Source organism: Candoia aspera, chromosome 4, assembly GCF_035149785.1.
Source record: "Candoia aspera isolate rCanAsp1 chromosome 4, rCanAsp1.hap2, whole genome shotgun sequence".
Lineage (NCBI taxonomy): Eukaryota > Metazoa > Chordata > Lepidosauria > Squamata > Boidae > Candoia > Candoia aspera.
Genome location: NC_086156.1, coordinates 28,242,172 through 28,269,906, shown reverse-complemented (window position 1 = coordinate 28,269,906; position 27,735 = coordinate 28,242,172). Strand labels below are relative to the sequence as shown.

The 27,735-nt window shown below is 33.6% G+C and overlaps 1 protein-coding gene across 14 annotated transcripts in view; it reads right to left on the bottom strand.

Annotated features, from left to right (window-relative positions):
* PHF14 (PHD finger protein 14) overlaps positions 1 to 27,735 on the bottom strand; it is a 144,224-nt gene that overhangs the window by 53,710 nt on the left and 62,779 nt on the right. For 8 of the 14 annotated variants that reach the window (XR_010067942.1, XR_010067943.1, XM_063303691.1 and 5 more), the window contains exon 17: positions 1,319 to 1,436. Coding sequence is in view for 8 of the 14 variants with exons in the window: in XM_063303691.1 (XP_063159761.1) it covers positions 1,319 to 1,436 (118 nt within the window). In the remaining 6 variants the exon portion in view is untranslated. Of the gene's footprint in view, positions 1 to 1,317; positions 1,437 to 5,682; positions 6,979 to 16,066; positions 16,123 to 20,202; positions 20,309 to 27,735 lie in introns of those variants that run through there. The other 6 variants (XR_010067945.1, XM_063303699.1, XR_010067946.1 and 3 more) reach the window with 6 other exon arrangements.

The window sequence follows — 27,735 nt, the reverse complement described above, 5'->3', positions numbered from 1 at the left end:
AATAAAAACTGTTTGCAACTGATAACGGTATTTTCTGGACTGAGCCCAAAGACCTGTAAAACTCAGAAGCACTCATTAGATAATTAACACTTGCAATGTATAAATATGCCAAAGGGCTACATTTTAAAACAAAGTCATTGTGCTCTTTTACTTCAGCAAAATGGATTAAGATACTACAAAACAGAGTAAATTGTTTTAAAACTGAGACATTCTTTATGACAAACTATCACTAACAAGAACTAAAAGAAGTCTTCGTAAGGCATTTCTTTCTAATATTATTTGCTCATTCAAATGCCATTAAATTTGCCCATGCTGAAAACAGATATAAATTAACTAAGATTATCATAAACGAGAGGTAAGATTACTACGTATCAAAGCTCTTCTGTTTTTATGTTAACACTGTTGACCAGCAAACGGCATTAGCAAATTATTCTTAGTCATGCTGTTTTCAGTTATTTATCTTCAAGCAGTTTTAGTTTGCAGGATTGCCTAGAATACTGTAGCCATTTTTGGTTCACTCAGAAACTGGACTTCATTTAAATGCTTTGCATTATCCAGAATCAGGGTGTCTCTTAAAGAATGGGTCAGAAAAGTCCCATTGGTGGTGACTGGGACTGTGCAGTTGAAGCCACATTCCTCTTTATGAACAGAAAAACGGTTTGGGGCTTTAACTGTGTGGCTGCAGATGATATCTTTTTTACCTCCTCCTGCAAATACACCTGTTCAAAACCCAGTGGATGGTTACAAGGATCCCGTGCCAAAAACTACACCTTTACCAAGAAGAATTTGATTAATCGCCTTCACTGCACAACTTATTCTTTCATTTGAAAAGGAAAATTACAACCTTGCTTTGCAAGATTTATTTCAGCATACATACAAATGATACAAAGACTGAATTGTCTAATCTTTGTAAGTAAATACATGTATCAAAAGAACAAAGCAGTCAGCAACGTATTTATCATATATTTTCAATTATATTTTTATCTCATTTTAAACGCCTCTGCTACTAAGCCAAACTATACAGAATATAGGCCTGTTACAGTAAAATGATTTACCAATATAGTATGATTCAAAGAACGTATCACAGACATTCATCGTTAGACTCTAAGAAGTACAGAACATTCTGCAGTTAAATGGATGAGAATACAACACAATTACCGGAAGAATTACAAATGTTAAGATATGTTTTGCAAAAACAAAACATGAAGCTTCCCAGCAGGATGAATTTTCTCTCAGTGTTAAGAGTTCAAGATGACCTTCTGTTAAACATTTTCTAAAAGGTTAACTTTATTTGCATTTTCAAGACTCATTAACTTACTTTGGATGATGAAGAATCACATTCTTGACAAATCCATCCATAGCCAGTCTGTTTTGGAGATTTTTTCAAGGGAGGGTCCAAACAACCAAAATGATAGCATAGTCTGCATTCATCACACCTGCATTAGAAACAACATGCTTCTTTTATGCTCAATATAAAATTTAGATAAAAATAGAGAATCAACAGAAATAAACCATGAAATCTGAAGAAATCTTAAAATATAATGAAAGATACATAACTATGTATTGCTATATGTTGAAAATATAGCCAACCAAGGATGGAGCTTCATATGGATATTAGCACCCACAGAACTCCTGAACTGATAACTAACTTATTAGACAATGTTGATGTATCAATATTATAATAACAAATTTTGTTAACATCTCAACTATGTTTCAGAAATAAAGAGCAGATATCAAGAGAACCCCCTTTTTAATGGAACTCTTCCTGTTCAGGGAACTGGGAGTGCTTTATTCCTCTTTATAGACTATTTATTTATTTATTTATTTACTTAGTTATTAATCAAATTTATATAGCCACCCATCTCACGAGAAGTGACTGTACCCACAATACCTGATTTGCATGGTAGATTATTCTGTAGAGATTTCAGAGGAAGTGCAGGGAAAAGGAAAAAGAATAAAAAGTCCTGCCATACAAGCATGTGCCTGCCCATGAAATTTTATATTCTATTTACAGAATGAATAAACAAATAAATATGCAGCTCTCATCATATGAAATATATGTACAAACAGCTGCTCTTCAATGAATGAAAATGAATGCACATAGAAATCTGGATAAGGAATATATTTCCAATAATTGTGTCTTTTTATTTGGTATATAACAGTTTTGGAGATATTTTGATAGAGTTGAAGGTTGCATGACAGAATCATCCTTGCTCATCGCATGATTGTTTTTTCCTCCTCCATTATCATCTTTGGTCAGACATTATTAAACAAAATCTATTGAACCAAATATAATGGGTGCATCGTATCACCTAGTTATTGCTGCCATGGCTTACAAACCTATGCAATATACTATAAATAAAATGATCTAACTATTTCTTCCCCTGTACATAATGTATGACTTCCAGACCTTGTTAAACCACAGTTTAACATCTGAACCAAGAAAGCTATTTAGTTACATCATTCCTTTTTGGTATTTTGGTAGGGAGAGACTATTGGTAAAATAGTTTGTAATGTATTGCTATTTCTCATAAGAAATTTGACCATTTGCTGGTTCAGATGTAATAAGAAACAACCAGTATTAGGCTGAAGTTATTACAGAAGAATTAGTCCACAAACTGTATTTGTTTGTCTTTATGCTGTGGTGCTAAGAAATGTATAAAATAATGTATAAGAAGGATTGAAACTGATAGTGGTCAAATTCCAAGGGGAACAGGACTTCAGATACAGCATTTCTTTAACGGCTTCCTCTTCATTAAAAACAGAGGTTAAATTCATGTATATTTAAGGTGACAAATTTTAATGTTAAAACAATTATCGCTTTCTGAATGAATATTAAACTAGATAAATGCTATTTGTCACAAATCAAGAGGTTCAATAATGTATTTTTTTAAAAGTAGCTGAGAGAAAATGATTTTTCAAAAATAAAAATTCAGAACTGAGGTTAAATCTCTTAGCATAGTAAGAGAAGTTGATTAGAGACATCTATACATCTTTTTCTTTAATGAAGTTATCTCTGTCTGCTCATGTCCTTGGAATTTTTTCAGTAGTTTGGCCTGCTGTGTGCAAGCCCAATCTAACGTTGGGCTTTTCTTGTTCATAATTAATCATTATGATATTATACCCTAATCAATATTGTATATCCTGATTACAAATTTAAAAAAGTTAAATGAGATAACGGCTAGAGGTCAGCCTCATTCCATTTACAGAATTTAACATGCACATCCAATTTCATTACAGTTTGCCTACCTGCTCAGGAAAGAGTCTTATCAACAGGCCTGTAGAAGTCTAAGAATGAATTTGGGGACATGGAAGACTTAGGCTTGTCTAAATGAAAAGCTGAAGAAAACTGTGCCTATAATTTGTATATCTGTAAGTTACTAACATTTTATGCAAAATTCAAAGCTTCAAAATAATTAAAAATGTACTCTTCCAGGGTAAGATTGCATATTTTTTGACTGAAAAAAATGCTTACCTAAAACTCTTTAGAAATGTAAATTACAGATTTATTTTTAATCCTTACACTTAGTGTTTTTTACTGCAATATTTTACAATGAAAAGTTTGTCCCAACTTACAACAGTACCACCCATTTAAATTTCATATTCACTTGCCTGCATTTACTGCTCAAATAAGCAGAAAAGCAATATATTGTGTATGGAAGTATAACAGTGATACTGAACCAAAAATGTGTTGATCAAATACATACATTTATACAGCAGAGGAGTTGCATTTAAAAATAAAATACAAAAGCAAATAAGGTTTTCAACACTAGTCTTCTTTACTAAAACCCTCTTTTTTTATTAATAAGTAAAATACAGGATTCTTTAAGTTTAACCACAGATTCACAGGAATTCTGGATTGTATGTTTCTTTGGGATTTATGTTTTATGGCCTAGTTGCAGACCACTGATTATCTTCTAATGGGATGTACTACATTCCTTCTCATTTTGAAAGAGGACCAAAATTAGATAAAGAAACATAAAAGACTGAAAATTGAATCCAACTATTACATGGCCTCTGAAATCCAGAAATAAATAATTTCTCATTAGGTATTATTTCCCAAACTTTATGACTTAATGTAATTAAAGAAAATGAGGAAAAAGAAGATTTTTATGCATATTATTCCAAGAAAGTTAGAGCGTCTACCTATTACAAGAGAAACATCTCTTATTACTGTAATTAGCATTTTAGAGGTACTGATATAATTTTGGTTATGAAGCAGATCTATTTTGTATTTTGTCATCAACACAGACCAAATATATGCGTATTTCCTCCAAGAGCTGGAATCTTCTAATTTGAAGTGCAAAGCTTGAAAATAAACACTATGTTGGTTGATATTTTAGATCTGTCTCTGTAAAATAAAAACACTGATTGTAAATTTAAGTATCTTTTCTTATCTCTCTGATATAAGGAAGCCCTGAAGCCTTTCACAAAAGATTTGTTATCTGAATGTTATCAAGACATGTTTGCTTCCAATTTATTCCATAAATTTGTTGCTTACCTATTATGCTAAGCTTACCTAATTTAACATCCATCTACATACTATTTATATTTTAATTAATTAATATTATTTAGTTCAAATTTTTCCTTATCTAAATGCTTTAATTGTTAGATTCTCCAACTGACCTGAAAAAGTACCAGGCCGCAAAAAGAGTTATAACTGCGTAAGTGCATAAGATACACTGAATCCAAATGAATTCAATGTATCTTACGCATTGATAACTCTTATGCATGTTTACTATTAAATAGTTTCCCTGAGATGTACCTTATATGAATTCATTGAAGATTTCCAACTTTGTGTCTACTTAACTTGCAGTTTTACCACACCAACATACAAAGGAATATTTTTTTCTAGAAATATTTATCAGAGAAGAATAAATAACATTTCTCAAGCAGGAAAATATAAATGTTATACAAAGGAAAATACTAAAACTATGTTCTACCACTAACAGAGAAGGCAAAGATATCAACTACATAATAATGAAAAACCTTTTTTCTACATAACTCTACCTATCTCACATCTGCTCAAATTAGAAATTCCACAAGGACAATAGGTAAAAGCCATTAAATAAACAACCACATTCAGATCAATTCATCTAATTTGTATCTTTCCCATCCAGTGTAGCCTTTGTTCCATCCTTCACAAAACTTTCCCCATCCCATTTAAAAGAGCAGTGCTGTTCTTCCTACATATTATTATTTTTTTAAAGTGTAATCTATCTTCCAAAAAAGCAATGTACAATGAAATATTTAAAGCCTGTTTATGGAATTCCATTTGCTTACTGAAAACAGTTACTGGTAAAGGATTGTTGGACCAAAGCATATCAGCAAATCATGTCTGATCTTTAGTAATAAATCTCTTTTTTAAAATATAATATTAAATAATTAATTGTTTCTAAGAAGGTCATTTATTAATATATAGTATCTTTCTTTTTAAAGCTCCAGATGTAAAACCTAATGTTTTGAGCAGCATTGTATTAGCTCTGTTTCTTTTGAGGGGAAGGAAAATTGTAAACCTTTTAAACAAACACATGAACATGTAAACAGCACATATTACCAAATAATTACTACTAATCAAATGTGCATCTCTCCTCCTTCTCAGATCCAAATGTACATATTTAAAATCTTAATCAATCTTAAAAGCCAGCATCATGAAAAATTTTGCTTGTTTCAAATGGTGAATTGATGAAATCAAGTTATTTTATTAAACATCCAGATCATATACATCTTCTAGACATATCATATTCTATAGTTTTATACATCCTGATAGTATTCCATTTTCCCATTTTCATATACTGGTTATAAAATATCTTTCACAGGATATTGTAAAATGCCCTGGGATACTACCATATAATGTATTAAGAATTCCCAGTGAAATGGTTGTGGTCTGACAAAGTGCACATAAAACAATCCACCCAGTTACTTGGTCAATTTTTATCCTTCTGAAGAACCAAACCACTTTTCAGTTCTGAGAGTATATGTAATAAATATTCTGAAGAAACCTCCAAGTTCTCTCCTCATGAGTCACTATCTATGCTAGATTGCAACATACAGTTTCAACAATATAAATACAATGCACAAATTGTTTCTTTAAACCACAGATAAAATTATTTGAAAATAAATAACTTTTATGCCAAAACACAGAATATTAATGATCATCTTTGTTTGGAAGTACTGAGTGACTTGTTTTTTATTTCCAATAAAATGATTATTGGAATTGTTATCAGGTTAAAAGGAAGCATCGCTGTCCTGAACTCACTGAGACAATCCCCCAAGATAAGAATTATCCTTTTCACATTAGTGAGCTATTTGTGTTCATTCCATAAATGAGATAAAATGCTGATATAATATTAGGTTAAATGCTGATATAATATCAGTGTCTGAAATCTTTTACAGGTATTTAATTGTTACTATGCTCAATATGTTACACAAAGCAAACCTTTTACATATAGCTCATCACTTAATAAGATTTTGCTGATTAAGATCACAGAAAATAAAGCAGCCAACACATGACAAAGCATTTCTTTCCCCATTCAGTATCTTTACATATTTTTTTTTAGCCCCATAAGTTTCTGTTATTTTCAGGAAGTCCAAGTACTGTACATTATTATTTGCCAAGGAACTGCAGCAGGAGACAAAATTATTTAATATAATAATTTAGACAAGGCATTTATAGATTACTTTTCAGCAACACGTGTATCAAATGTGCTTGATTAGAGCAAAGAAAGAAAAAGAAATCAAGTGTATTAATGTCTTGTCAGTCCAAGTAACATACCAATTGGTTACAGTTTCCAAACAATGCAAGCAAACCCCAGGCTTTTGATTTGGCTAGGAATATAATAAAGATAATACACTGCTTTCTCTTAATCTGATTTCTACTGAAAGTTATATCCATAGCTTAAAATAGTATTTATACAGTAGTTTCCAGGACTGTCTCCGAGGACGAGTTGTGGCAGAGTAGTGTCTCATGAAGAGTATCTACACAGTAAAGTGATAAGAAAAAGAAAAATTAACATTTACTAATCTTAACAGTTGTACTGACATACCAGATTTTAGACTGAGGGAGATTTCATTAGTAGTATTATATTGTTTAGTATAAATGTAAGTAAATTAGCTGTAAAGTATCATTTATTTTTCCTCTGCCAGCTTACAAAAAGAGACCAGCAACTAGGTATATGAAATAGAGAACTGAAAAATTTGACTATATAAAAACATTAAATTAAAACAGACATGATTATACAAAGAGAATATGCCTTTCCTACTCAATTATATATGATGATAATCGAAGTAACTATAATAGCTAGGACTAAACTAATATCTAAGGCTAGGAACTGCTAAACAACTACTAAGCTCCATTACTTTGAAGCAGCTTCTTTAAAACCTTTAGCAGGCTATATACAGCTTTTGAATAACTAATTTTTGCTTCTTTTATATGCCAGAAAATGCATTTCTGATCAATAAGTCTATTTCAACTGACTTCCACTAATGTTCATATTTAACTCAATAACTGTAAGAAAATATTTGGAAAAAAAATTGAAGATTAAATATTTCAAACAAACAAACAAACAAACAAAGCCTTTAACTGTGCACTCATGAGGATGGTTGTATCTGGTATTTTAGTGCTCAGATGTTCAGAAGAGAAAATAAGAAGCATTTACACATTTTACTTTTGACCAGGCAGCCTCAGACACAATTAGGAAGAAAGTCACAGTGTAGACATTATATTTAAAGAAAACATGGAGGTTTTAGTTTTAAGTGTAAACAAGTGGTATCAGAAACAGAGTAAATTAAACCAAGTAAGGATTACCTGATTGATAAACCAATTCTGATAAACAATCTTTGCACATCTAGTCACAATGAAACACTTGATTATGACATGGACACTGACAATTATAGGTAATCTGACAAGAGCATTTATGCCAAGTCATATGTTAAATGAAAACATTATTGATCAATGCCACATTTCTCCTAGACATGAAGAAATTTGAGTTCCACTGTTCACTGTTCATATTGCCAACTTCTACACACAATATATTTGCCTGACTAGTAAGTTTGAAACTGTTCAGTATTTTTCATTTATAGGAAGAGAGACAAAACCACAGTGCTATCTCACTTGGAAAGTCATGTATTTCTGTGGGTTTTTAAAGGTACTTTTTGGTCTCTTTAATAATGTTACTTGCTTGCTGTTTTATTATTTTGCATATAATCAAGTTTTTCTTTTTCTATTTTAAGTATAGATTCTATATATGTGCAACAGAATGGATTTGAATGCTAATTTTTATGGAGGCTCTACATCTGTGAGCAATACAAAAAAACACGATAAATATTCAAACACAGGAAAGTTCATTACTAGGTATTTGTTAAATGGTTCAGGTCATAAAATGAATTAGCATTGGGACAACATTGATAAGTGGGTCAAAATAAAATTAATGGATGAAGTTAGTCTTAATGTAAAAGGATCACGAGAATCTAAGAAACAAAATGTAATTTTAGCATATTTAAAATCGTTAAGGGCAGATACTGCTTATCTACAGGAGACTCATTTAATGGAACAGGATAAATCTCTATTAATGAAGATTGGGTGGGACAGATTTACCTCGCAGATACTTCGATGGAACTGAAAGGTATGGCCGATTTGATTTGAAAAGGATTCCCAGTTAATGTACAACAGGTTATTACTGATGTAAATCGGCGTTATTTAATTTTATGTGCTAAAATAGCAGGGACTACAATAGCCATGGTTAATGAATATGGACCTAATTTAGATTTTCCTACTACGTTTGGTGAATGTTTTTGACACCTGCATGAGTTTATTTAAGATAAAGTGGTAATAGGAGGAGATTTTAATGAAATATTGAATCCTGAGCTTGATAGAAGTACACCGCCACAGAAAAAACTATCATTAATGAGGGAAACAATTAAAACTTATAGGGAAGAATTGAATTTAATATACCCCTGGTGTTTGACGTATCCAACTAAAAGAAAATATACATTTTATTCAAGTGTGCACCAGAATTTTTTTAGGCTAGATTATTTTTTAATATTATCGACTTTCTATCACCAAATTCAAGAATGTAATATTGATGTTTGTTATGTATCAGACCATGTGAATTATCTTGAAACATGTGTTTCAGAAACTGGTTAAGATATAAAGAAATTGGTATTTCATTGTTTCCTTATTGAATGATAAAGAATTTGTACAACAAATGTGGGTAGAGACCTTATAATGCTTTGATTTGAATTCAGAAACATCAAATGCCCAAATTTTTGAAAGGAAAGCATATAAAATATCTGAGGCTGAATTATTACTTAGGCATATTACAAAAATAATATTAAAAATAAAAGGGGAAAAATTGAAATATGAATTGAAACATTTATAGGCACAGATGGTTAGATGTCCATCTACTATTTTGTACAGAGAAATACAGAAAAAGAAATATGAATTAAATATTATATATATATTTTATATAAATTATAATATCACAGCAGACAAGAATTAATGTTAACATGTTTATGACAGAGATGCTAGGAGAACAGTGAAAGACCAGGCAAGATTTTGGCTAATTGCTCAAAGAAAAAGAAAGATAGGGCAATTATTCCAACTATTAGAAGTGAAAGAGATGAAATATATAAAACTTCAATGGATATAAATTGTCAATTTTTAAAATTCTATTCAGAATTATATAGCAAACCAGAGAATGTATCAAATGAAAATACAGAGGCCTTTTAAAATAAAATTAAACTACCATATCTAGATGATATACCAGAACTACTTTTATTTGCTATACTATTTGAGTTAGAGATTAAACAAATAATTTAAAAAATGACAAGTCGTAAAACACCAGGATTGGATGGATTCCCTATAGAGTGGTATAAAACATTTATAGATCTTTTGGTGCCAAAACTTTGTCAATTGTATGATGAGTTATTTGATAAGGTAATTTTACAGCAGCATTTAATTAGGTGTATATTATAGTTATACCAAAAGCAGATCATACCCTGCTAATTATTGTCCAATCTCATTGATTAATGTTTATACAAAGATCTTAACAGCAGTGATAGCAAATAGATTATAGCAAGTGATATTATTTATTATTAAGAATGATCAAGCAAGGTTTACAAAAACTAGGCAAGAAGCAGACATTAGGTTAGTTGTATATTTAGACCTGAATAAAAACAAAGATCAATTTGTAATTTTATCATTAGATGCTGAAAAAGCCTTTGGCAAAATTATATATATGTTTGCTGTACTAATCAGGTTTGGATTTCCTTTGAAATTCATCAAATGGATCAAGATATTATATGAGTTGTCCATATCTAAAGTAAAGGTTAATGGCATGTTTTCTGCTACTTTCCCACTATTTAGAGGAAATAGACAACAATGTCCACTTTCACCCTTGCTTTTTAATATCTCTGTGGAACCCTTGGCTACTAGACAACATAAAGAGATCTACAGAGTAGTACATAACTCAGCTATATTGGTTTTATTTGCAGACAACATTATTTTGATTATTTCTAAACCTCACACTACTATTCCAGTGTTGATGAAATGATAGATGCCTTTGGTAAAATAGTAGGATACTCTATTAACCGGTCCAAATCAGAATTGATGCCAATAGACAAAAATTTGGTTACCACTCCATTTAAGGAATATCAATTCCGTATTTGTACCATATCCATTAAATATCTACTATACAAAAAGATATAACTCAGTTAGTAACAAGTAATATAAATAAAATAGAGGTTTCTTCAGATAGAGGGGAATCATTAAACCTCACCCTGCTTTTTGAGGTGAACCCTATTAAAATGAGTATTATTCCCAGATTAATTTATATTCTGAGAGGAATTCCTGTATAAATATCTGGAAAGCATTTTCAGAAAATAAAGTCTTCGTTTAGAAATTTCTATGGGATTCTTCTATTCCAAGAAGATCTTTAAAGAAAATGCAATTACCAATTAATGAGGGAGGATTTGGTTATTATACTTTTTTTTTCTGTTGCATTTTTTTCACTGTTTTAAAGGAACTTTTTTAGTAGCACTTTTTTGAAAGGACTTTTTTTCTTTTTTTTTCTTTGAGAATGTATATATTTGCAATATATAATCTTTGTGTTTTGCTTTTGCTTTTTCTGTTATTATTTTAAAAGCAATAAAATAAATAAATAAATAAATAAATAAATAAATAAATAAAAATGAGGACAGGTACATTAAACCCATAACTTTAAAACAAACTCTCAACAACAACAAAAAGATAACAATACATATTATATTCTTTATTTGTCCATATGTTTGAAATGCATTTTATATTTTGCATGTATTTTTTTAAATATAATGCTTAACTTTCTATTTAATCTTGCAATGATTAAACAACTTTTTTTTATTTGCACACAACAGGAAGATAAAATCAATAAAATACTTCCGTTCCCATTTTACCATCTTAATTAGAAAATATTTTAATCAAATTCTATATAAGTTGAGTTTGTTTCATAAGTTAGTTTTCAGAATCAGAGAAGATAAAAGCAGCACCTAGTGATAGTTGGTATTGAACATCAGCTCTATATTTCAGACCTTTACTGCAAACCTTTCAAATCACATGTAGCACAATACAATCAGTTATCCAAAAGTAAGTTCTTGTGAATAAATGTCTATTAAGAAACTACCATTTTGAATAACATACTTGAATATTATGCTTCTCTGGCCCATTTGCAAAACAAAATAAAAAAATAATAAAAATGAAAATAAATACAAAGTTCTCTAATAACTAAGAGGATGATACAAATTTAGATGCAATCTCCTTACGAATTGTGAAAAATGCACTACTAACTTTAGTCAATATGCTAGGATAATTAATTAACCTATCTACAAGGTTTATAAGGTGAATCACTATGTTTCAGTCCTTAGGGTTTTGGACCAGGAATTAATGCACTCAGCCAAGAAACTTAGTGGATTACTTTGAGCCAAATGTTATAATTTAACCTAGTCTATTTCAATAGGATTGTTATCAGTTGGATAAGACTGAAGGAAAGAGTACTTTTTAGCCTTGAAAAAGGAAGGATATAATGAATTTAATCTAAGAAAGCCTTATAATTATTAGTTACCACTAGAAATTTCAAGTGATATACAACACAGCTGGCCTAGTTTTTGAAACATGATATTCTTATTACCTCAGTAGAAACTTTACTCCAGAAACTAAGAAAATTCAATTGGCCAGCTAGACCTCTTTGGATATCCAACTAGGAATAGGGAGATCCAGGTTCAAAGTCCCCTTTAGCTATGGAAACTCACTGGCTGACTTTGGGCCACTTACTTTCCCTCAACCCAGCCTACCACATAGGATTATTGCTGTGGAGAAGAAGTGCAACAGGAAGTGATACATATGTCTTGAGCTCCTTGAGGAAAAGCAGGATATATGTCTAGCTAATAAATAATGTAAATACTGCCTTAGGTAGCTTGGTTCTTCTACAAGATAAATCTACAGTTGTATGATGCTCAATGGCTTGTTTTCTATATAGTTCCTATGCTTTTTATATGATGTTGCTTGAGATTTGGCCATAGTGCCATAACATATTGATGATGTCCAATTCTCAGCAGTTGCCAAAGTAGGCCATGGAGATTTTGAATTAGATTTTGAATCACACCAAAAGCAGTGATTAACTGGTTGTACAAACAAGCCAAGATGTGATCCAAGCAAGAAGAAAATGTTTCTATTTTGTCTGTCTATTAATCTTGCTATACATGCATTATCATATGGTAACTTTGGTCAGAAGGGTCTTGTATAACTGTGATTTATGCATTAACTTTAAGTAATCTTAGGGAGAAGAAGACCCTATAGACTACTTCTGGGAATGCCCAACAACTTCAGATAGTACAAAATGCTTTGGCTGTTCTATAAACTTCTTTCCTAAGCTATTTTCTAATTTTTAAATTTAACCCATTTCTTAATCAATCTCATATCAAATCTGTCCTGACTGGTATGCCATTTGGTAATGGGCATTCTAAATCACAGTCATATTAGCAAGTAACCATTCACAACATCAGCAAAGTAAGTAAGAACACAGTTGAGAATCAGGTGCAGAGTCAAGCACAATTTGATAAGTCATATAAAAGTAACAGCATCACACAAGAGTACAGCATAGTTAACTCATGATCCAGAGATGGTCTATATACCAGGGTAAAGAATTCAGCAACCATGGACAAGCTAAAAGGACAGGATCATGCCTGTGCGACCTCTCTTGCCCCATCAAACCTGACACTCCCTGTGGTTTATGGAGGAGCTGTGGGTTCTGAAGAGGGTTAAGAGATGTCTAGAGCACTGATAGAGGAAGACAAAGACTGAATCTGACTGAATACTGGTTAGAGCCACTATTAAGGCCTACCTTGTGACGATAAGAGCAGCTAAGTGTCAATACTTCTCCGCTCTTATTACATCCGCAGAATGCCACCTGATGGCCCTGTTTAAAATTATCCGATCCCTTTTGGGGATGGTGGGCCCAGTGACCCACCTACAGGGCTGTGCAGAGGAGTTTTCTGAATATCTGCAGGATAAAATCGCTTGGATCTGTTCCAAGTAAGACTCCAAGTGTGAGGCATGGTCCGTGGAGATACCAGGGGAGAGTACTTACCTAATTATCTGGGAACAGTTTGATCCTGTTGGACCCAAGGAAGCAGACAGGATCCTCTGGATGGTAAATGCCACCCCTTGTCATCTACACCCATGTCCCTCCTTGCTGGTGAAAGCAGCTCGGGAGGTGACGTGGTTGGGTCCAGGTGATGAATACATCCTTGAGGGAGGGGGTGTTTCCAACTGCCTTTAAGGAGACACTGGTGCACCCCCTCCTCAAGAAACCATTGCTGGACCCTGCTATACTGGACAATTTTCCTCCAGTCCCCCACCTCCCCTTTTTGGGGAAAGTGGTTGAGAAAGTGGTGGCGTTACAGCTCCAGAGGGTTCTGGATGAAACTGATTATCTAGACCCTTTCAGTTGGGTTTCAGGCCTGGATATGGGACAGAAACGGCATTGGTCGCACTTATGGATAATCTCTGGTGGGAGTGGGATGGTTGCAGTGCATCCATCCTTGCTCTTCTTGACCTCTCAGCAGCTTTCAATACCATCAACCATGGTATCCTTTTCGGTTGGCTCAGGGAGTTAGGGGTGGGCAGCGGAGTTTTGCACTGGTTCACCTCCTTCCTCCAGGGCCGGTCCCAATTGGTGTTGATAGGGAGCAAGAGATCTGACTCTCAACCCCACTTTTGTGCTCGGTACTCTCTCTGCTCCTTTTTAACATCTATATGAAACCACTGGGTGAGATCATCCATCACCATGGGATGAGGTATCACCAATATGCTGATGATACTCAATTGTACATCTCCATCCTGGGTGAGGTAAGTGATGCTGTGACCACCCTCTCTCGGTGCCTGGAGGCTGTAGGGGTCTGGATGGGGAGCAACAGGCTTCAGCTGAACCCTGGTAAGACAGAGTGGCTGTGGGTTAATAGCTCTTCTGTATCCAGGTTAATGTCATCTTTGGTTCTGGATGGGGTCGTACTGCCCCAGACAGATCTGATGTGTAATCTGGGGGTCCTCCTGGACTCACGGCTCGTGCTCAAAGAGAAGGTGGCAGCTGTGGCTAGGAGGGCCTTTGCGCAGCTTTGTGTTGTGCACCAGTTATGCCCTTTCTTGGATCAGGAGGCCCTTCGAATGGTCACTCATGTCCTTGTTATTTCCCATATTGACTACTGCAATGCACTTTACACGGGGCTACCCTTGAAGAGTATCTGGAAGCTACAGCTGGTCCAGAATGCAGCCCTGTGGGCTATCTTTGGCACCCCTAGAAGGGCACACATAACACCTCTACTACGTGAGCTGCATTGAGTGACAGTTTGCTTCTGGGCCCAATTCAAGGTGTTGGTTATCACTTTTAAAGCCTACATGGTATGGGGCCAGACTACCTGAGGGAGTCTCTTCCCCATTATATCAACCCGTCCCACCCGATCATGCAGAGAGGGCATGCTGCGGACCCTGTTAGAGAATTTGACAGGGTCCAGGAAGCGGGCCTTCTCTGCAGTGGCACCCGCCCTCTGGAACATTCTAACCCCAGAGGTGAGGTTAGCTCCTTTGCTCCTGGCCTTCCAGAGGAATCTGAAGACTTGGCTCTGCCACCTGGCTTGGGGTGGGGAGGGGAATGGTCATGCTTGGGGATGGCTAGTGCCCTAAAGTGCTCATCCCACGCAAGGACTGAATTAGATCATTGCCATCTGGACTTTATTTTTATCTATATTTATTAGTTACTTGTAATTGTAATTTATATAGTATATTTTTATATATTGTAATTATATTATATAATCTATTGTTCTACTGATTTTGTTGTAAACTGCCCAGAGTCTGCCTGGTGGGAGGAGTTGGGTGGTGACAAATTTGATAAATAAATAAATAAATACTCAGTCAAGGAGGAGCTGCCTGCAACATTCTAAGAGCCATATCCAAGCTCTAGCTGACAGCTCTCAACCCCTAAGGAAATTCTGTTCTGAAGCAATGATTGCACTCACAAGGAGATATGTGATGCTGAATATAAACTATGGTGTTGCACCTGCACAGAAGTACTCCTGCTTATTATATTACTTTAATATAACAGGATTTTTTTTAAAGAAATAGCCTTTTTATTTGGGGGTCTTAAAAATCGTTATGTGGTTTAATTTGTAAAGTAAGTAAACTTAAGTATCTTCATGTTTATACTATTTCTTATTCAGTTTTTCAGATGAAAATGTCATGTATTAGTACTTTATTATACTTTTTGAATTCTACAACTGTAGTGTTGTTGCTCTTTACATGGCCACTTGGCAAATTTGTCTTTTTAAATTTTCAAATGATTCTGGAGATTCAAAAATAGGTTCATGACTGAATACTACTTCTTGCATATTTAATGCAATATTATTTAATGGTTCTTCTTGATTTCATCCAATGCAATTGCAACTGCTTCATTTATAGGAAACTGTCATCTTCAGTTTGAAAGGAAATGAAGTTTTGAAGGAACTGAATCTATTTTAAAAGTAGTACTTAACTTTCAGAAGTTTTTCCCATGACTATCAAGCTCTGTATGTTTAAAAACTAATCCAAGATGACAAGTACTGAAATAAATAAAGTTAAACAACAATTAGATTTATTGGAAATGGTAGAACTGCAAAAAAAGGTAAAATATGTTAAACAAAATCATTCTGAAAAAGCAAAGAACCAGGGAAACATCTGGCATACCAAATTAGAAAAGAGAAAGGAAGAAGAATGATAACAGTAGTAGAAAAAGGGAACAAATTGCTATATACAAGACTGGAAATAACAGAAGAACCTGCAATTTTTAAAAGAACTACTATATACTACAAGCATAAAATTTTCAAAAGGAATTTTGAAAACTTATATTTAAGAATCAAAATCTGGGACTTCCAGGGAAGAAATAGTGAACTGAAGATGGCTCTGTGAAAAGTAGAGCCGATGACCGCAGTGGAATGAGAGCCAGCAAGTAGACCAGCTTTTCATAATTCCTCTCCAGACAAGGAAAGAACTTGAGATTGTCCACAAGTGCTCAAGACAGTTGCTCCTCATGAGGAGCCACAAGACAGCTGTCTCCAGAGGGTTTAGAGGTCTGGAAGATGAAGGAATAACAATCTTACTCAAACTACAGTCAGCGCCTTTAAAAAGGACCTAGGTTCACATAGTTCCTTTTCTAATCACAAGGATATTGCTTGTTAACTGCTTTTCAGTTATTAGGAACCTTTGGATCAATAAGTTTGACAGCACCAAATGAGTTTCCTTCAATCCTTAGTGAAAGAAGTTTTAAATACAAGTTTAAGGACTTTAAAAAATTCTTTTGGAATAAACAGCAAAAGGGTGATTAGAACTTAGATTTTGGAAAATTCCAAAGTGTCCAGATGGATTTGAAATAAGATTTTGGAATTAATTGTAAGAATCCTTCCTGTGGGAAAATGCTTTTGTTTTGAATTCTCTTTAAAAAAACATGATAGGATAAGACTTTGAAGGTTGGACACTAGAGGGAACCAGAAGGAACTAAAGATTACAATTAAAGGAGAAGAACATTTAAATTTGACTTACTAATAGAGAACGAAGCAAAATATTTTAACATTAGACATATTGAAGAATATTTTTAAATAATGGACTCAGAAGTTAATTTTAAAAGTATCTGCCTCTATAGACAGACTGTGCTAAAAGATGTTATGGAAGAAGAACAGGTTTTGCTGGACAAGACTGAGACTGAACTGAAAGTGGATTTAAAAATGACAGACTACAAGAATGCTATGGAAAAAGAGGTTATACTGGACATACAAAAGAAGCTGGCTGATGTCTTAATAATTTAAAGGGATATACAGATAACAAACCAAAAGAGTGACCTGGATAATTTTCCTATGTATTTACAAAAGAGACGTATTAAAGCTGTGAAGAATTTTGTGAGAAGGGACGAAGAAAAAATGAAAAGTAATCCAGTTACTTGACGCTCTGATACAATCACTGGGAGATTTACTACGCAGGGCATGTCTGCTATATAGAATACTCTATGTCATACTTGTTGATCTGGAATAATGGCTTTGAATATTGAGTATTCTAACACTGACCTTGAAACGGAACTGTGTACAAATAATGAACACATTGCCATTATCATGTTTATTGCAGCCCTAAGGCCAGACACAATAAAACTATACAATAGCAACAATCTTACATTAATACATATATATAAAACAAAAGTAATTAGTATACTACGATCCAAAATTAATTAAGAGTGAAAATACTAAAATAAATTGAAATACAATACTATGTTAAGAAATTCTAAATCTAAGTGAAGATGTGGTGTATTGTACAGATGGTAGCACAAAACTGGGCAACCTGGGAGGATATTTTCGGGTCCTTGTCTGAAAGAAGTAGCATTAGATAGAAATCTCTCTCCCTGCCTGGAAATTTCTTCAATAATGGTTATATAAGGATCTGTCTAGAGTCCTTATATAGGGAACAATATAACAACATATGGCTTAGGGTTTCTATTGAGCCATCACCACATGGACATAATCGAAGGTGCATAGGAATACCTTTAAAACGTCCAAAAAGGACTGCTTGGGGCAGTGTGTCCAGCCTGGCTAAAGTAAAAGCTTTACGAAGTTTCAAAATTGTGATAGATGATAAATAAGAAGCTGGAACGAACCTTTCTGGAAGAAAATGACAAATATTGGGGTGTAGCACCTTACTTAAACTTGTTTGGAGATCTATATCCCAGATTTGTTGTTTCAGGGTGGTTCTAGCATTATCAAATCCTAATGAGCGCAGACTTTCCCTACAGAAGCCCAGCAATTTAATTTTGTCTAAGGCTTTTTTTAGCCAAGATGACTTAAAATGATATCTAAATATTAATGGGGCTAAACCTATAGGCAACATAATTAGCTTTAGCCAGAAGGTAAGAAGAAGGAACCATGCTCTGGCATGCAGTGAAACTATACCTATTTCTGGCCCACCAGTCTTTATTTTCCCTTATTAATTCTGGGTGGATAAAATTACCTCCAGATGCTTTACCTGGTTTTAGTTGGACAATAAGATCTTTAACTTCAGCTATAGGTACTGGCAGCCAATCTGGGAGGTCATTGCAGGAGGGAATCACATCTGCGATCACAGCAGATTCCCTTTTAAAGATGTTCTTAAAATGATCCTCCCATTTATCTGCAGATATTTGTGTAATAGGGCCAAACCGTCTATCTGTAATGACTGATTTATTAAATGTCTGAACCAAGTGGAATTCTTGAGCTTTGCTGTTAAAATTAAATTACTCCAATTCTTTCTTATAGTCTGTTGTTTTTTTAAAAATCTTTAGAAGATCTTTATAGTTTTTTTTTAATCTTAAGTAATTTTAAGGCATTTGCAGAATTTTCCTGGCGAAAGGAAGTTATTGCATTTAAGAGAGCCTTTTTAGCTTTAATGCAGTCATTATCATACCAACATTTAGATCTTTTATGTGCATAAACACAATTTGCTGTTGTGAATCTTGTCAGGGGGGCTTGAAGATTAACAGTTATTGATTGATACAGTGACATTACTTGTTCATATGAATCAGATGAGCAAATCTGGGTATGCATTTGAAGCAGGGGAACATCTGATTGCTAAAATGTATACAATGCATACATGTATAAAATGTATTGAAATTTAAAACAGAAGAAGAAAAGTGAAAGAAAGTATGATAAAACGGGCTAAAATTTTGGTTATAATATATAGATGGAACAATGGGAAAATATGTAGTTGAAAGGATTAAAATCTATACTATATTATAAACTTAAGGAGAACTTTTATAAAATGATGCACCATTGATTTATGACACCAGAAAAATTACCTACAGTATATAAAGCTACTTCCAATCTATGTTGGAAATGTGAACAATAAGAATTGTTCATTTTATCATGCTTGGTGGACATGCAAAAAAGCTTGAAAATTTTGGGTTCAAATACATACACTGATTCAGAGGATTAAAAAAAAATAATATAGAACTGAAACTAGAACTTTTCCTCTTGGGACTAATGGATAAACAGTTGGAAAAAGTCATGGAATTTTGTTTTAACATATAACTGCAGCGAGATTATTGTATGTACAAAGAATACCTACAATGGAGGAATGGCTGGTGAAGATGATAGAACTCGCTGAGATGGCCAAATTGACCTGTTTGATTAGAGAAAAGACAATATCTACTTTTATTGCTGACTGGAAACCCCTTATGGACTTTTTGCGTAAAACAGAAAAAAATGAACTAATGATCTATAGATTAGATAGGATAGATTATAGGAAAAAAAAGTCATGATGTAACTTTAGAGAAAGAGGTAAATTTACAATTGTAATTATAACTGGTGGAAAGAAGATCAGAAACCACTTTTTTAAATCTTTTTTTCTTTCTTTTCTATTTTTTTCTACCTTTTTTCTTTTCTTTTTTCTTTCTTTTTGCACTTTAGCTTAATCTGTTATTTCTTAGTTTTTCTTTTTTTCTTTCTTATTCTATTTTAGTTTGTAATAATTTTTACTCTTGCTTTTAAAACTTTCAATAAAATTGTGTTAAAAAAAAAACCTTTCTACCTAGTGTAAAATGAAGCACTTTTAGGAGCCAAAATCAATTTCTGAGTAGCCCTGCTACTGTATCTTATTTATTATATTTAGTCACATCTTTACACACTTACCTTTTAAGCTGTTCTTATCTTGAGTGATTATGCCTGAATTATTTTGCAGCAATTTCACCTCAAATTTCAAAACTGACAGACCGTCTGTGTACACAGATCACATCGTCTTTCAAAAAGAGAAAGAAAAAAAGATGACCAGCCTTCCATTAAGCACTAGCATGTATGAAGTAGCCTACATATTCTGAATTTGGGAGTGGGGAATGTTTGCATATAAAATCATCCTGCGGAGTGAAGAAACAAGCCATAACCCAAATGGTACTTGCTTTTATTGCAAAAATATATTCAGTATCTTGTAAGAATTCTATGCTAATTCTACTTCAACACCTAGTTCAATCACATAGTTTAGGGAAAATCTTACAAGGAATACACAATTCTAAAAAATGTCTCTTCCTAACCTTGTATCAGATGGAGAAACTCTCCAAAGCATGTATACACATGAAACTAACAAGCATCTTAATTATGTAAATTCCCTCAATGTGATCCATTATCTGATGCTGCAGAGCAACCTGTTGCTTTTAGGGGTGGTATTTTGTTTTGTTTGTTTTCTTCCCACAATTCTATACACTCTATCATTGAAGTTTAGGATACTTTGATCTTCATGCACTTGGCTCAGCTGTTTCTCAAAACATTTCCTGCAGTGAATGCATGCACTTTAACATGGAATGAAAATCCACAAACATTAATTTCAGCTATGTACAAGCTGTCCCCTGAGGAATGCTGCTAAAGTACAAGCAGTGATATACATTTATTCTTTTATTAAGATTGCAATGTTTTTCACAAATAAATGTTTGGTCTATGCTGATTAGTCAGGAGAAAAATATTTCAATATTAGTTGCCCTGAGATATTACAATAATTTCAATTAGTGGATCAAGTGATGATAATTTGATTTGCTCACCAAAAACAAGATAGATATTAGAATAAACAGGCTTTCATCAACATTGTCTTCATTTGAAAGAGCAATAGGCTTTCAAGCAAACAATCCTTCTGTAAAACATCCTTGCCATGATAGAAGGGACTTGTAGGCCAACACATCTAGAAGGCACCAGAATAGGGAAGGCTGTTCTATAGACTCCCACTCTGTCATTGCTTTTAACAATGAAAATGTGGGATATATCTTGTACAAATGAAGTAAGTAATATCTTAATTACATCAGATACAAGGCTACAAGTTCAATATAGGTATTAAAGCATCATCAGTGCAATATTCATTTAAATCAATACCTTATTTTGCTAATTATGTACCAAATATGTAATTAAACTTTGAACTAGAGTTACTGATTTCTTCTCTGCCACATAAACAGAACATTTACATATAACACTTTTATATTATTCTCTATTTTGGGTCAAAGGCAGCCAAGCAATGAAAGAGTAATATAATTGGGTCTGGAGAATGGAAAAGGCCATGGGATAGAGTTAATTCAGAGTTTCACTTATCACTGAAGGGGAAATGGAATGAAACACCAAATAAATAGGCAAACAGGCAAAACAGGAATACTCCGAAGCATTTTAAAACTAAGCTAGGGAGCAATTAAGTCAAAAACAGAATTAGTCTTGTTGTACAGACCAAATTATGAAGAATCAATGTGCTGCTTAACTGGTTAGGTGGCTCTATCCCAGAATATCGTAATCCCACTTGAAAATCCATTGCATTAAGTGTTTTTTGGCTAAATCTCCTCAGCAAGAAAAGGACACACTGCCATCCTCCAGTTTTGACAGCTCTAGCCCAAGGCCCATCTGAGCCAAGATTTTTTTTTTCCTGCTAGAATTAGCACATCTGGTTACTACTTTCATTAGTGGTTTGGAGCTTCTAGTGGGGAGACATTGTAGCCAAGAACACGAGCTGGAAGGTGGATTCTGGCCGGTGTAATCTCCTTGGGTCAAAGGAGATGGTAAGATAACCCATGTGCACTCCAGACAGCAGCTCCTCATGAGTAACCTGCAGAAACTGAAAGTTTTTGCAGTTGGCTTGGGAGCTGAGCTGACAGGAGTCCCGGGATTCCATCTACGCTCACAACTGTGGTGTAGCCTATACAAACATCAAGCTCTGCCTTCCTCATTTCTTAATCACTTTGGGAAGTAATTAATCTACAAATATAGAGAGATTTCCTCTGCGGCAAAGACAATATTCCTTGCAGCGAGTTAAACTTTCTTTCGGGAGTGCAAAAAGAAAAGACTTTAAGGATTTAATGAAACAAGAATTTTTAGTAAAAAGCTTAACAAAGAGAAGATTTAAGAAAGTTTCAAAATGGATAAAGGGGACAGTAATTTTTCTATTTTCTATTTTTATTTTGATCATTTTTACTTTTGAGGAAAGTGCTTTGGTATAAAATTGCTCTAGGCCAGTTAAAAATACCAGACCTTCATGGGAATGCTTTCTGTGTACTGTTAAAGAGTCCATCTAACTGGCAGACTCTACATAACAAAAGATAAAGGAATGAACTGGACTGTGATGTTTTGTTGCCATGGAGATATGGTATGTGTTGTGGCTTGAAGTTACGGAGCGTCATTAGATTGAAAGTGCTGAAGCCATAGAAAGATAAAAAGGAAAAAAAAGGGAGGCTTGCTTTTTCTGTTTGCTTGCTTGAGATACTTTCACTTTTGGATTACAATACACAATGGCAACTACTGGAAAAATGACAAGATTGGGCAGGAGGGAGTCACTAGAGCGATCTGCAGAAAAAAGAGTTACACTGGATTTGCTTTAGAAATTATTTGAACAAATAGGAAATAAATGAGAAGCTTTTGAAAAAAGAATGGATGAAAGACTTGTAAAGTTGAGAGAGGAGATAAAAGAAGTTGTTAAAAAGATGAAAAGTTGTATAAAGCAAGTATCTGGAGACGTAAAACAAATCAGTGGAAATTTTAGAGGGTAAGACAGAAGTTATGGATAGAGAATTGGAAAGAGAATTAGGTAATCTGGCTTTATTGGAACTGAGAGAGAAAGAATTTTGTTTGAGATTCAGAGCTTTTCCAGAGGTTTCAGATGAAGATATTAGGGAACAGGTTGTTAAAATCCTGGGCAAATTCTTTTCTGGATTGGGAAGAGGAAGATATGGAGACAGAAACTGATAAAGTCTATAGAATAAATTCTAGATTTGCCAGAACAAAAATATGTCTAAAGGGATATTTTGGTGCATTTTGTTAGAAAGAGGACAAGGGATCAAGTTCTGCAGCAGCATTTTAATTCAAGATTGAAAATGGATAATACAGATATAATTGTTTTGAAAGAGATTCCTATTAGAATTTTACATAAGAGAAAAGAATATGCCTTCTTAGCTGAAAAATTAAAATGGAAAAAGATTCCATTTTGAAATTGGAAGGTGTGATTTATTTATTTTTTTACTTTTGCTTTCTAGCCCAAGGTTCATCTGAGCCAAGATTTTTTTTTTTCTGCTAGAATTAGCACATCCAGTTACTACTTTTATTAGTGGTCCCTTTAATGAAGAAGCTCCTGGCTTCTAAATTGAGAAGACTTGCTCTTGAGGCTTTAGTGCAAAGTGCTCTGCTGTCGAGAAGTATCTGAATCTGAATATGATTTCAGTCTGAGCTTCACATAGAGCTACACAGAACTTGTGATCAATTCTATTGCATACATTTAAGTTATGTATCACTGAGTTGATTCTAATTAATTTATTTCATATATCAATATGTATTATATATGAGGTATTTATAATTAATTTTAAACCTAGAAGAGAATGAAATGAGGAAGGGAGAAACACGGAAATCTACTCTGCCCATCGGATAGCTTTATGTTCTGGGCAAGCACTCTTTGTAGGGTGGAGGGAAATACTTGTTTATTTCTTGGTGACTGGTTTCAAGCTCTTCAAGAACAGAAGAAAGCTATTTTGCTTCACTGACCCATAGAACTTGTGCAAGATAGAAAGAAGAACTCCAGGTAGAAAACACAGAACCATGCAGATACAACTCCTTGAATTGTGCCCTTCTGCAGGGATCATTCAGTACTGAAAGTTCAACTGAAAGCAATGATCAGCATAACAAAACTCTACCAGAACATACACAGACTGAACAATAAAGTATTAAAGAGAGGACTTTATCTCAATCCTTACTACAGAATTTCATTTCATTAGCCACATGGCAGAAGTTTGCTTTATGTTCAAACACACCACAGGATAAGGACAATGTCTTGTGTCCTCAGAGAAGGGTGAACAAAGAATTACCTTACTGCAGACAAGCACATTTGGATAAAGACCTACTTCACAGTATGTTAAAAAAAATGGCTGTGACTGAAGCCATTTTGCTGCCAAGACTACTTTTTTCAAAAAATAGAGAACAAGAGCTAAAGGTGGGGGGGGGGGATATTTTCAATCAAATGGGTAATTCAGATTGATATATCTTTAGAAAAGAAAGCTGGTTGACTGCTGCTGTTAGCTGTACTTATTTAGGTTTTTGCCATAAAGAGACAAAGAGACAATAGGATTCTAAATCAAAAATAGAGACCTTGCACAATTACAGATGGATACTCATTACAGACATTCAGAACCCCAAAGTGTGAGAAACCATGTGTCAGGAAGGACATAGACATAATGTGGACACAAACATACTCTTCCCAATTTCTCCCTCACATTTTCTTAACAGGATGGTGAATCTCTAAATATGGCTAATCACCAAATACCCACTCCCTCAAACACAAGCCCTATTGAGCAAACTAAAGAGGGAATGTACTATTGGTTCTCAAAGAAAATCCATGTGTATCATAGTATGAGACAATACTTACATGGTTTTAGAAAGATGCATGCTTCTGTCCTTTATTAATAATAGGTTATGCCTTTGCTTTCTTTCTCATATATTTACACAGTCTTGAAAACATGCATACTTCTAAACACATGTTTTACTGAACACTTATTTATATTTTTTGCTGCCTCTCACACATAAATACAGACAGATACTTTTCTGCAGAAAGTTAACTGTTAGGATAATATGTGTACTGCTACAATTAGCTACTCCAGAGTAATTTACATCAAAAAGTGAATTTACATCATTATTACAGAGTAATGTACATCAGAAAATGAAAGACATGGGATGCTCTATAACTATATGATACAGGTCAGGCATACAAGATGTCTATGTTATTTTTTTTTAATTGCTCCTAATTTATCAAGTTATGCTGTGAGCTGTTTATGTTAAAAAGATGTGTATTTAACTCAAAGCACTAAAATGACTGATACCATAACAGGAAAAAGATAATACATTTTAAACATACAGTATAGTAAAAGAATCAAAAGAACCTACAGGACTGCAGGAAAATACTATGTTCAATAATTATACAAATTAGGATTCCTGCAGGCAAATTCAAAATGCCTGGCCACTCATTCCTTCCCTAGGCCAAGTTTTGTTTCTTTTTTTAATGAGAAAGAAGGAAAGTCAGCAAACAAAATGTCACCATTAAATCATTTGGCATCATTTTCTGTCAAAAATGTAATGGAAAAAGCACACATCATAGAAAAGGTTACTATTCTTCCAGAACATCTTTTCACTTGGTTCAGGGCTCATTCCTTTCCACCACAGTATAGACTCAACTGCTGCTTGCTCTCTGCAGGCTTAATGTGGCAGATGAAGGATGATGGCATTTCCAGCGGACCACAACGTAGTGATTTCAGTGGTTATCTGAGTGAAACTGATGCTATGATTTAGAATAACTGCTCTGTTTATGTGCAGTGGTAAAAGTCACTTACTACACAATCTTGCAATGTCAATTCATTGCTTCCATTATATATTCCTTTAGCACAGCTTCATTGCAGATACAACTTTCACTGGGAATTAAAGAAATTGCCTACTATACTTTCCAGCTCTGGATAAAGAAAATGTTTATACATTTGGGACAGGATATCAAAAATAAATGCTTCACAAGAATGGTATTAATGGTTTGCTTTGGTTGAAATACACTATAATAGTGTATTACAATTATACAACGTTGTATATACTGTGGCAAACAGTAGCATTTGGAATTTCACTCTTAAAATTCAAATCTTATATGCCTAAGAATTCCCCTGTTATATTTTTGTTTAATTTATATTTAAACAGAAAATTCACAAAACATCATACCTCCCTTCTCCTTTTTAAATCACACAAATTAAGATTGACCACACCATTATTAAGAGCACAGTCAAATCTGCCTCTTCACATTTCCTACCATATTATTTTGAGCTCTTACAATTTATTTTCTGTTATGGACATTTAAACAGTATGTCCTTATAATGTAATGAATTTGTTAATCTTTGTGATGCTAAACAAAAATAATTCTTACCTGATAACTTATTTGCAGCTATTATACTTATATTTTAAGAATTAATAATTTGACTCATGGAGTACTATACTAAGTGGATAAAATATCCAGGGCTTTATAAATACTCAAACATCTAATCAATACAACCAATAGATTCAAAAATCACCGTGCTAACTTATTAACTTAACCGCATGCATATGAGATGGGCAGCCTACAAATTTACTAAATAAATAAATAAGCAAGTGTACACTTACAACTAGAACCATGGTAATAAAAAATAATAGTTTATCCCACCTATTGATATGGTTCAAATCTCATGTTCCCCTCCTCATATATGAGGGGTAAGCTTCTAAAATAATGATTCAAGTTAAAATATTCCAATAATGCTATTTTGTTACTAGCTTACAGCAATATTTATTTGCAAAAAGAAATTATATTTCATATCATTTAATTTCTGAAATGTGGAGGTCACAAACTCAAAATGAAGTTTTTCTTCTCCAGATGGAAACAATTCCTGTTCTTTTTTTGGAAGTTAATATGCACAGCAAAATAAAATCAATCAGTCAAGCAAAAAGAAGTAGGATACAAGTGGCAGGGCAGCAGCTCTCAGTGTTAATGAAATACTCCACATTTGACAACAGTAATGAAAAAGGACTTCAAGTACCAGGATGATTCATATGCATTTTCAGTAATTCTCACATGGCTATGAAAACAAATGATCTGTGCCTTACAGAACAGTTATCTTAAACAAAACTGTTCATTTAGAATAACTCTAACATTCTGAGACTGTTCTATACATTTATTTTCTATACTTTTTCCAGTTTTTTATTGTGACTTGTTGCACAGGCTACTGAAATTTTACACAATTTGAAACACTTTCAGACTGGAGGATATAAAAGCGCCCAGTCCATATTTCGATTTTTCCTGTCCTTTTCAGAAATATAAATCAAACAGAGAAGTAAAGGTACTTTAAAAGGTCATTAACTAATGTGTTATACGGAACATTATTATTACTGTTTTGATTTCAATGAAAATTTCAGAAAATGCCATGGCCAGGATCTAAAGAATCAGTTAACTAGTTATGTGACTGTAATGGTCCTCTGGATATATGTTTCTCCAACAGTAACCCATCCATTCTTGCCTTTTCACCTGGCAATTCATTTCTGAAACTGAGAAGTCTTACCAAAAAAGGTTGTGATATTGCAAAGAGTATGTGTGGAAAGTTGCTTTGCTAATGTTCCACTGAGGCTAAAATACTCCTCCCTCTCTCTCTCTCTAAATTAACATAA